General features: G+C 37.1%; 1 protein-coding gene across 1 annotated transcript; it reads right to left on the bottom strand.

The window, feature by feature from the left end:
- Window positions 1-4,567: 4,567 nt before the first annotated feature.
- On the bottom strand, window positions 4,568-12,549 carry LOC104116224 (serine/threonine protein phosphatase 2A 57 kDa regulatory subunit B' theta isoform-like). The gene is made up of 4 exons (XM_009627039.4): window positions 12,267-12,549; window positions 12,055-12,178; window positions 10,018-11,431; window positions 4,568-5,462 (listed from the first exon to the last, which is right to left on the bottom strand). The coding sequence occupies exons 3-4, from the start codon at window positions 11,230-11,232 to the stop codon at window positions 5,103-5,105; spliced, it is 1,575 nt and encodes a 524-aa protein (XP_009625334.1). The 5' UTR covers window positions 11,233-11,431; window positions 12,055-12,178; window positions 12,267-12,549; the 3' UTR covers window positions 4,568-5,102.
- Between the last annotated feature and the right edge of the window lie 29 nt (window positions 12,550-12,578).

Below are 12,578 nucleotides of genomic sequence, written 5' to 3'. Positions count from 1 at the left end.
ATTGATGACAGCTTCCTTATGTGAAATTGGCTCCCTATCATGACAAATGTTTCTCACAAGAGCTTGACTGTCATGGGTTAATGCCTCAGTAGATATAGAATTGTGATTTGAGAATAATGCATTGAGTGAGAAAGAGTTAGCATGGCATGTGGGTGCATTGTCTATTGGTTTGAGATTAGGAATAGAATGAATGTAGTCCTTCAAATGTACTGGTGTCTTAGGTTCTCTAAGTGATTTTCTAGGGCCAACATGTGATGTAAGTGGTACAGGACTGTTAGGAACAGAATCATTATGTGTGTGAAAATACTGGTCCATTGGTGGTATAGGTAGTGTAGGACTATTGGGAGTAGAGTTGTTTTGTGTGTGGAAATATGAGTCCGTTGGTGGGGAGCTACTATGTGTAGGGAGCTGGTCATGTGAAGTAGTAGCTGGAGAAGATTCCAAGGGTCCTGTAGGCTGTGTGACACTTGACTTGTGCTGACTAGTGTGTTGTTTTGGCTCAACTTCTAAATGGTCAATAAAGGGAATGGAATTGAGGACTGATGGGAAGGAAGTGGTGCTATCATGCATAGCAAAAGGGAAAATATATTCATTGAAAGTGACATCTCTGGAGATATGTATCTTTTTGGTGGCTAAATTCAAGACCTTGTATCTTTTTGTGTTAAAGGGGTAACCAACAAAAATATGAGGGGTAGTTCTTGGCTCAAACTTGTCTCTGTGAGGTTTAGGAACTGTAGGATAGCACAAACATCCAAAACTTCTCATCTATGAGTACTTAGGCTTCCTTTTGTATAGAAGTTCATAAGTGCATCTGTTGTTTAGGCTGCTAGAAGGTAGTCTGTTTATAATGTAAGTTGCACAAAGAATACACTCACCCCGGTATCTGGTTGGTAATTTTGACTCGAACAAAAGAGCTCTAGCAGTTTCTAGTAGGTATTTGTGCTTTCTTTCTACTATACCATTTTGCTGGGGTGTGTAGGGACAAGTCCTTTGGTGTACTATGCCCTTGGATTGGAAAAAGAGATTGGTTTATGTATTGGTGAACTCCAGCCCATTGTCTGATCTAATGGTTTTGATTCTAATGTTGAATTGTTTTTCTATTAAGATTACAAAAGCCTTAATAGTTTGAAGGGCATTACTCTTGCATGACAGAAGTTGAGTCCAGGTTAATCTACTGTAGTCATCTACTATAGTAATGAAGTACCTATGGTTATCATGTATGGTAATATGGTAAGATCCCCACAAGTCAATATGTAACAATTCAAACACTTTGGTGGTAATACTGGTCTTTTGAGGAAAGGGAAGTCTTTCTTGTCTGGCCATGGGACAAATGGAGCAAAGGAAGGGTTGTTTGGATGAGAAGCTTGCAGGTATTGAGACAATATTTTTCATCTTAACAAAAGGCACATGCCCAAGTCTATTATGCCACAGGACATTCACATCATTTTTAACAAGTCCAAGAGAGTTCAGAGAAAAAGACTGTCCTTTATTGCTTGCAGATGAGTTATTTACAAATGAAAGAGGAACACACTTATTTTTGAGTGATGGCTTATTTACATTGCTGTGAAGATGACACTGTGTGTTGCAAGCACAACAACAAGCTGACAAAAAGGGAACTTTGACTGTAGGACCTTATTGTTTGTTCTGCAGATATCTTTGACATAGGAAGTATAAGCCATCCATGGCTTTACCAATCACAAGAGGCCTTTTCATTGAAGGAGCCTGCAGCATACATGAATTATTAGAGAAGGCAACTAGACGTTCAGGTTTTGTTAGAGAATGAACAGAGAATAAATTATACTTGAAAGAGGGTATAAACAGCACTTTTTCCAAGATGATATCAGGTATGAGTGTCACACTGCCAATTTATGTTACCCTTACTTTATATACATTTGGAAGAATGACAAGGATAGGATATGACAAGGTTATAATTTTGGTCAACAAGGATTTGTTTAAGGTCATGTGATTTGAGGCTTCAGAATCCAATATCCATGAGTCAGCTCTATTTTTGAAACAATTACATGACAGTTTACTAAAATTAATTGAGGATGTACATGCAACAATACCTGCAAAGTTGGCAGTTGCACAGCCTGAATTCACATTGCTGGTACTTTCTCCTCCATTTCCTATCTGAAAATGATGTAGTAGGCTCATGATCTGCCCATACTGTTCTTGAGTCAGGTTGACATTTTGATTGTCCTTTTGTGCATCAAACTCATCATGTGATGGCATATCTACTTGAGGTCCATGTACATTAGCAACTGTCCTGTTTGTTCTGTTGAAACCACCACTAGGTCTGAAATTCTGATTTGAAGTGTGCTGACTATAGTTATTGTTACTCTTGAAGTTTTGTCCATAACTCTGAGGGTATCCATGCAGTTTGTAGCACTTATCCTTAGTGTGTCCCGGCCTCTTACAATACTCACACATTGATCTTGACTTGTTTGTACCATTGTAGTTATTGCTAGGAGAGTAATTTGTTCTATAACTGTTCTGCTTGAAAGTGTTCATATTCAGAGAAGTTGATTCTAAGGCAAACTGATTATTAGGTCTAATTTCCCTCTGTTTTTCTTCTTGAACCAACAGTGAAAAAGCTTGTGCCATTGAAGGCAATGGATTCATCATCAAGATGCTGCCTCGCACCACAATGTAGACCTCATTAAGTCCCATGAGAAAGTGTATTAATTGCCTATCTTGTTCTGCCTTGTGCACTCTCTTTTGCTCCACATGTGCAATGACAAATGCATTGATTCTTAGCACTTAGGTTACTCAGTTCTTCCCACAATTTCTTCATCTTAGTATAGTACCCTGTGATGTCAAGAGATCCTTAGGAAAGATCATTAATCTCCTTCTGAATTTGATACAGTTTTGTACTATTGGTCTGATCATATCGATCTTCCAATTCTTTCCACAATTCTGTTGCATCATTCACATATTCCACGCTATCTGCAATTTCCTTAGATAATGAATTCAGAATTCACGATGTTACCATATTATCACATCTCTCCCACAATCGAAGTTTTTGAGAATCTGGATCTGGCTTCTTACATTCTCCATTGATAAAACCTACCTTGTTCTTCACAGAAAGTGGACGCAACCCACTTCTCCTCCATGATCTGTATCCAACACCATTAAAAGGAACTGATACTAACATTGCCCTGGGATTGTCTGAGGAATGCATGTACAAAGGACTACTCAGATCCACACCGGATTGACCATTCCCAATTGGCAAATCAACCTCTAAATCATTAGATCGTTCGTTTTAATCTAAAATCTCCATAACTGACTCGATTGAGCTAAGTATTGAAAAACAAAACTACCAATTCTGCAATTGAGATTTGTAGTCGAAGAAAAATAGTGAATCATTCGAATGAATTCCAAAATGACTCGAATTTAGGTTTGCATGTGACAAAAAAACAAAAAGGATCAGTGAATTGATCGATCAAATACAGAATTACAGTTACCGGAGAAGAGATTCCCACCGGCTTTGATACCATAACAATTTCGAGTGTTCTGCTGTGAATGAGCTTGAACCAAGCTTCAATGGAGATTGTTCTCAAAACTCAGAAGCAATGATATTGAGAGGAAGAAGAGAAATATTGAAGCAAGAATCTCAAATTTCATTCTATAAAATGAGGACTTATATACAAGAAAATAACAACCACTAACTAACCTCCAGCTGGTATAACTAACTGCCAGCTGGCAACTAACTGACTTAACACACTAACATCTAATAATTAATAATTTTTGCATCTTAACAGAAAATATTGAAGTTTGTAGAGAATAAAAAGTACAAAATCTTTATGAGAAAGAAAGAAGCCAATCAACTTTCTACTTGATGATTACCCAAAAGGAAAACTTTTTAAAAAATGGGTTTAAGACACAAATTTTATTGAACCACTGTTTTTTTTCAGATTGAGATAGTGATGGACATGAGAAGTCCTATAGTTGTTGTAGTAGAAACAAAATAATAACTATGTCATCCTACAAGCACCTTGATGTTATGGTGTTTCAGAGTTATCAAGTGTTTTATAATTGTTTCACCAAATATCAAAGTTAAGAAAAGACTAGTGCATTCGATTGGACGAGCAAAGCAAAGGAAGCAGCCGTTTGGGACAAATACGGACATGAGTAAACATTGAGATCCCATTGATTTGCATTTAAACGAAACCTTCTGAAAAAATAACAAGTGGCGTTTGGACTTCTTGCAAGAAGTTTTGCGTTGACTCTGGATGACAGTTTTAGTGTTTTACAGAAGAAAATTTTGACTTCCAATGATTATTTTTTAATATTCAACTGCAACTTATGAGTGAAAATACGACTCCGATAATAGCTTTTCATCTACCTAAACCTTAGACGGTAAAGTTGCCTAATACTTGTACTAGTAGGAGAATTGATGTGCGTACAAGCTGGTCTAAATACTATCGCTAGAAGAAAAAAAAATGAGCCTTACCAAACATTATACTAGCTGGTCGAAATAATCAATTTTTTTTCCCCAACAGCAATTATAAAAGAAATATCCCAACTCCAAGCCACACCCTCCAGAATATATTTCTGACAAACTCAATGGCAAGCAATGGTAAATACAAAAGAATAAGGTCATTCAACATTGCCTTTCCTGTGTTAATTTGGAAAGTTCAGAGGATTATCTACAGAAACATTATGCCAAGCAGCAAATGCCAAACATACATGTGATACTACAGGGATTTATCTGCAGACTAGAACGAAACTAGATGCAAAAATAATCTTAACAGATACCTGAAGAATGATGTTCTTTTAATCTCATCACTTGTAAATTCAACTAAAAAAATACCAAATTAACTCCAGCTATGGCTGCACTGCAGAATATAAAACATGGAGGCTCTGCCACGCAATTCCATATGTACAATAGTCGCATCTGAATGCAAATAGAGTCGGTATCCAGTTCTGTTCACTGAGAGACCTGGGAAAGCAAATTTTTGGTGAGTATCACAGTATGAACAGACACGGAGACGTGGCTCATTTTGTTGATTCCACCTCCTTTGGCACAATTCCCATCCTCGATTAGCATACAGGTCAGCTCATCAAGGTTGATGTACGAGTGACAAATATACTAGTCTCTACTAGCCAGTGGATGAATGAGGGGTTGTCCTAAGAGAAACGAGCACTGGCTCATTGCTAGCAGCTTTTGTTGCAGCGATTTCCTCTAACCGTTTCCAAGTCATTTCACGTTTTGTCTTGTTCTCTTCTTCATGAGCCAGATCTTCTTCAAATTTTTGCAAGCATTCCTCAAAAAGTTCAGGATCTATATCAGAGAATATTTTGCGGACATTTAATGTCAAGCTTTGTACTGCCTGATTCCAGTGGCCTCTAGTATTCTTCTCCAAGGCAGGAAAGATTATTGGCAGTATAACTTTACGATTTTGTTTGATTAGGTTCTCAATATGATCATTGTTCCACAGGAACAAAGCCCTCTCAGCCACCTGTCAATGCAAGATTTGAACAGATTGAAAATGAACTAGAATTTTTCACACACAGAGAGGGGGAAAAATGGAAGCTGCAGATAATGGATCTGGTCTATCTCATTCTATCAAACAACCACATTACATTACATGTCCAGTTTCATTGGTTTGATTTCAATCATAGATGTCAGAGAATACACTTGTCCATCATTGGTCATATAAGGGTTTTGAAAAGGGTTTATAATGTCCTGGGCGGCTCCAACTATTGCCTAAAGATTTTGGGTCGGATGCTTATATTAGTTAACATGGTAGCAGTGAGCTCATTTGACAACTGTTTACTCTCTACCTACTGTATTGCTCTGGGATTCTGTCTCTCAACTCAGTCCATCGAGCCGCTCTAGAGCCCGTTTGGATTGGCTGAATTTAAGTAGCTTTTAAGCACTTGGTGCTTAAAAGCACTTTTTAATGCTGGAGCTGATTTTATAAATAAGCAGTTAGTGTTTGGATAGAAGTGTTAGAGCTGAAAAAAAGTTGCTGAGGTGTTTGGTAAAAAAGTAGGTGAAAAGGCAATTTTTTCTATTAAAATGACTAAAATATCCTTTAAAATGTTAGTTACTATAAAGGAACTGATTATTCAAGATTTCTATTTCGAATTTACTCATATACAAATAAATTACTCTATATTCAATTCACATTCAGTTCTACGTTGATTGCAGGAAAACCATTTTACCAATAAATATAGATTATGTATTTGAAGTGGCTATGTTCTAGCTGTTATTTGGTTTTAAAAATTTAACTAATTTATAAACAAAGTTGCTCAAACTATTACGTGCTCTCTGCTATTAGTATGCATATGGATTAATGCTAACCAATATTTCATATACACAACAGTGCACTAACTGGTGGCTTTCCAAAAAGTTTCATTTCCCACCAAGCCAACGTAATGGAAACCTTTTATAAATGAAGAACAAATGAGAGAATCTACATTCACTAGAAATTTTTTACTAAAGGTGGGTCATCTATTTACCTACGGAGCTTAATTATGCATACAAGCTTCTTCAAAATACTCATTTCGATTTCTTGAATTAATCAGCAACTCTGGATACTTCACAGAATCCAAATCATGAGAAGAAAGTAATGCCACAAAAATCTCAAAAAGAAAGACAGAGAAGTGATGTAGAGATTGCGGAAAGGAAGAGGAAAGAAGAAAGGAAACCAAATAGTAGCACAGAGGAAGAAAAGAAGACGGATGAGTCTAGGGATTTTGTTAGTAAGGAGTATTGTTGGAATTAGGAAATATTATAAGGGATAAAAAGGTAAATTATTGGTCAAAGTAAAATGGCTTTTAAGCCAAAAAACAATAAGTTGGAGTAGTCCAACTTATTGCTTTTGGCTTGTTTTGGACCTTTTGGCTTAAAAGCCAAGTGCTTTTAAGCATTTTTTTTTATTTTAACAAACACCCAAATAAGCTAAAAAGAGCTTAAAAGCTGGTTCTAGACTTCTCTCATTTATCTCTCCCAGTTCAACTCACCGAGCCACTAACATTACTCCATACCCACTCCTTAGCCTGTTGAGCCTACTCTCTTTTTCTCTCAGCTCCAGGCCCACTTTAGCCTATTGAGCCTGCTCTCTCATGCTCCAGGCCCACCCTCATCCTATCGAGCCTAATCTCTCCCTGCATTAGGTCCACTGTTAGAAAAAACGCAAAATAGAAGTCTTCAACACATGCAAACCGTAGAACATGGTTACCTGTGTGGGAGGGTCTTAGAACGCACTAGTTTCCATTGGTTGTGAGAGTTTCCAAAGGGATTTAAAACGGCGTGGGGCCCTTCACCAATTGCCTTAAGGTTTTGGATAGGATGCTTAATTTCACAATAGATATAATTAGCCAAAGTGTTGCTTCGCTGGTAGAAGGAGTACATTCTATCAAGTTATCCCAGGAAGTTACAACAGAGAATGTGTAAGTGAGTGTTATGTTATGTGAAGTTGTCGCAGTCACAACAGAAAAGTAGCAAGTTAGAGCATCTCTAGGAGAAAGGAAATCAAATTGGTCAAAAGACATGCACAAATCCTGACTGGTTAATAACGTATAGAAACAAAAGAAAATTGATAAGCACCGCCTTACTCTCTTTGGCAACAGGAGTGGAAAATAAGACGTAAGAGAAGATGCTTATATAGGCAAAAGAATCTCCAATGGATCCTAGGCTAATAATAAGCAACATAAAAGTCTTCTAAGAGATTTCAGGACTAAACTTTGTCTGGTGTTCTCCATTTTTTCCAGTAGATATGCTTTAACTAGGTTACTTCTAAAATGCGCAGACTGTGTCCCCTTCCTGAGGCTACTCAGATAGTATAAATAACAACAAGAACAACTATTCGTTTTGACTCATTTTTATGCTCCATAAGAAATGTGGTGCTTATCATCCTATACATGCATTTACCGCTGCAATTGTTCTTTTGGGAGCCAAAGCTGAAACTTGATCCTTAATAAAAAAAATTGCGGTCTGCACCGACATTAATATTGGGACAGATCATATACAAGTCATGTAGTTCTTACAACTTTATGTTGCCCAGACTCGTATACAGGTACGTAAGTGGCACAGTTGTGTGGAAGTATCCAATAAGTACCTCAAGCTTTTGATAATTTTTAGTGTATTTTGAAGAACCTGCACGAAGTACTCACACCCTTATCACACTCGTGGGAGAAATGAGGATTCACTAGGGATGGCAAGCGGTACGGGTGCGGTGCGGATTCTACATAAAGCCACAAAATTTCAACCCACCCCGCCCCGCATAGCACTTCCACCCGCACCACAATCACACCCGCATCCACCCGCCTCGCCCCGCTTCAGTTTTTATTTTTATTTTTATTATTTTATTATTTTTTATTTTGTTAGTTTTGTTTCTTTTTAAATTTTTTTGGCTAAAATTCTCCATGTCAATTAAGAATTTAAGTTTGGGTGCAACTGCTTTGTTTAGTTTCTCCAATATATTGCATAGGATTAAAAGTAGACAAAGTCTAAAATAATAAGGATATCTAGAAATTAAATTCTTTTTAAAAATATTTTGAAGTAGTAAAATTATATAAAAGTAGTAGGTAAACATGAAACTAATTTGTATGCATAAAGACTTGTGCGGCTTCCGTACTCCATAATAGATTAGTACACCATGTAATAAGACATCGTTAATCCTTGTAAATTATTTGTTATGAATTACTTATTAAAAAAATACGAATTAGGCTAATAAATTTAGGATTGTTTATTATGATATGAAGAAAACCTTTCTAATGCATACAAACATATTTTGACATGAACAATGAAGCTTAATATCTCAAAAGTAGACTGAAGTCATCACTGAAATGTTGTAATTTTGTAAAAGATTTAAGCTCTAACCCGCACCCGCCCCGCCCCGCACCTGCATACACTTAAAACACGCCCCGCCCCGCCCCGCCCCGCATGTATCTAAACCCGCCTCGCACCCGTCCCGCCCCATTGCCATTCCTAGGATTCACGCAACATAGCTTACAACCATAAGACATTTTCTGGTCTATTTTCCTTTACTGGCTCTCACTGAAAAGTTTACAGACTTGAAATGATAATATGTGCAGTTGGTGCTATATATGTGAGAAAGAGGAAGAACAGTGAACCATCTGTTGCTTCACTGCAATTATGTTTTGATGTTTTTTTAATCTCTTCGGTATCCAATGGGTTATGCCAGCAAATGTGAAGCAGCTTTTGAGCAGCTGGCAGAGGCAAGGAATGGAACATCTGGCTCGAGAGGAATAGAAGGTCCTTTGAGGGAAAGGAAGAGAATGTGTTTATTATGAAGAATAAATGTACTCAAAGTTATAAAGTCCTGGTGTAATGAAAATTTGTCTCCTGATAAATGTGATGCTGGAGTTTTGGAGTCCTTACAACTTTAGAGGACTCATATCCAGTAATGCTTTTGTACTATATCTCAATACTAGCTTGGTGCTGAGCTTTTACAGATTATAATATTACCTTTTTTCATAAAAAATACATTTTCATATTCATAGAATCATGTGAGTGGATATATCACAGTTTAATTATCGTACAAAAATCCATGTTTAGAAGCCTGTCCCAGCAGCTTCAGAAGTTTTGAATCTTTCAGTGGTAAGAAAACCAACAGCCTGCTTTGTTATAAGTTCTTTGGCATTTGTGCGGTCTCAATTTTCAAAGTACTGTATCGCGTAATGATTAAATCAATATTTTGTCCCATTCTTCTCCAAGTTTATACAGTTATGTCCAAATGCTATTTAGTCAAGTAATTAACGCTCATAAAGTTTGGATTTTAAAACTGTATTTCTGATGCTACACAGAGAACTTCCCATCATGCTTTTTAATTTAATCTCTGTCAGTTCCTACACATAGATTCTTACTAACATGTTCTCAGCGCTCTTTGGTGATTTTAGCAACTTTTAGCTTATTAGGAACCTTATATGAGGTTCTACATTTCCAAGCATATCAAGATTCAGTCTGGTGACCCATGAATTCTTTCAGGAGCGAACAAAGAACAGAAAAAAGAAGAATATGTCAAATCAACCAAAAATACCAACCTGAAAGTGTGAGCTGCTCAAGCAACGACTGATCTGATGAAACAATGGAACCATACAGCGCTGAAACTCTGGGGGCTGAGTTGCTTCTAGGACCTCTTCCAGCTCACCTAAGAACATTACCTCCTTTGAGCTGTTTGTGATAGGCCAATATTTCAACAGACCCCTTATGACAGTATCAGCAAGCTTGCAGTCCTTTTCCACAAATTGTATTATGCAGTAAGATAACTGCTGATGATACATTTGTGCGCACTTTGGTTTATGAAGTGGGATAAGAGCTCGAACGAGGAACAACTTGTGCTCTTCCTTGAGTGGTAGAGCAAATCCATTGATTATACTGCCCAAAATTTCTAAGAGTTCTGCTATTCCATTATGTTTCTCAGTTTCAAAAATAAACCGATAAAATATATTGTTGATTGATTTCCTAATGAATGGACGGTGCACCATGAACTTTCCATATATCCGGTGAAGTACAGTCTTCAAGTACTCTCTTTCCCTAGGATCTTCTGAATCAAAGAGATCTAATATTCTTAGAACAAATGAGTGATCAATGTATCTCTTAGCCAATTTTGCATCTGTCTCTGGTGATGCCACAAACCTGAGAAGGAACTCATACACAATTTGCAAATGTGGCCATGCAGGGTCCATCAATGGTTCATCTTCTTCTACGTCAAAAGCTTCTAAAACTTTGTTTTCGGGAGGCTGGGGAGTAGGAGGCCTGAATAAATTTGAGGATACCATTTTAATTACTTCTTGCATGACAGCTTCTGGAAATTTCCCATTTGCAGAAGTAACGTAATCAACTAGCTCCACCAATGTCTGCCGCTTGATGTCTTTCTCTTTCAAGTTTTTAGTTGGGTCAGAAAAGTCAAACAAGACACAACACAAGTTCAGCTTTTTGATGAACAAGTTTTGCTTCTCGGAAGCTGGTACATCCCTCAAATTAGGCAATGCCTCGTATGAGAAAACTGATGCATTTCCATTCACCTTAGCATTTATAGCCTGTGGAAGCCTATCCCCATGATTCAGTCCTGGAGTTGAAGAACCAGTGACGCCTGAAAGAGACGTAGCACTCAAACTTCCGGATCGGGAACTAGACAAGTCAACGCTTCTTGAACTATTTGAAGCATTTGACTGAAATGTAGAGCTTCCTCCATCACGATTGTCTGCTGACTTGGATGGCTTCCGTGGGAGCCTATTTAGTATCTGCTTGATCATCTCCTTCAAGTAGACCTAAATGCTTTGCTGCTCAAAATACTCAAAACTAAAGACGCATCGTCAAATCAGAAAGGTCTAAGCTGCAGAAATCCAATTACTAAACCAATTATAGTGACCCATGGGGATCATGCACCTCACAAAATTCTTATCTTCACCACCCTAAACCAACATAAAAGCTTTATATGATCCACTGTTGTGCCTGTATAACCAAATAACAAATGAATCTCCTCATCATCTCAAAACAAGATTAACATAAAGGGAAGTAAAATGAAGAAAATCCCAAATATCTACTAACGCAGTTTGACTCTGCACGGAGTTTTAAAAAGGAATGAAGACTTTTGACACATGTGGTCACAAGCATGCCATGACATTTGTGTGGCGCTAAGACTGTTGAAACTTGTGTCGTCATAACATTTGTAATTTTGTATGGCTATAAAGCTTCACATTAAGGGTAAACTGGAAGTTTAGAGTTAAATTATTACCAAATATAGAAATGTATCATTCTTTTTTGAACGGACTAATAAGAAAATAGTGTCACATATAATTGAGCAGTGTGAATAGTTTCTTTCTTATCCGGTAGGAATAACGCTAAATTATCAACTCTTCCAACCAAATCCATCTTTTTCTTCAGAACTATCAAGGCACTCCCATTAAAAGCATTAAAAAGTAGCACAAAAAACAAAACCCAGATGCAGCAAATGTAATCTAACCCATAAACAGATAAAGAGTATACAAAAACATCAGAATTTAAATATCAAGGATTACAATTCTGACCCATTAATTTTCTTTTGTACCTATAAAAGGTGAGAAATGTGAACCAACCTTGATTTTTTCTTGTATCTGAGGCTCAAACAACTCAAAGGTGATGTATCAAGATAAAAAAAATGTTAAGATCTGGGCATGATTTTTAGAAAAATCCCAGATGAAATTCCACACCAGGAATCACCTGCAAGAGAGCAAGAAAAAAAAGACTTTCAAAGAAAAATAACAAAGCAGCATTAAAGGCAGAGAAATCGTGAGCTTTGAATGCTTACATTAAGTTGATTTGGTGGTGACAAGAAAGAAATAAAGCTGGAGAGTGAAAAAAGAAAAAAGAAAAAAAAAGATTGAATTTCTTTTATTAGAGAGAGTTGGATGAGTGATTTCAAATCTGAAAACAAACCCAACTGAGGGGAGGGAAGACAGGAAAAGGGGATGATGGATTTGAGGAAACCAATCTCTGGTTGTTAGTTTCCTGATGAATGATGATGATGATGTGTTTGGTTAGCAAGAATTATTGTTCTTCCCATTTTGTCTCCAACTTTCCTTTTTTTCCTCTCTCTAACTTTCCTTTTTTCTTTTTCTTT

Source organism: Nicotiana tomentosiformis, chromosome 2 (genome assembly GCF_000390325.3).
Source record: "Nicotiana tomentosiformis chromosome 2, ASM39032v3, whole genome shotgun sequence".
Lineage (NCBI taxonomy): Eukaryota > Viridiplantae > Streptophyta > Magnoliopsida > Solanales > Solanaceae > Nicotiana > Nicotiana tomentosiformis.
Note: the sequence above shows the minus strand (reverse complement) of the source record. Positions and strands in the feature narration are given on the sequence as shown.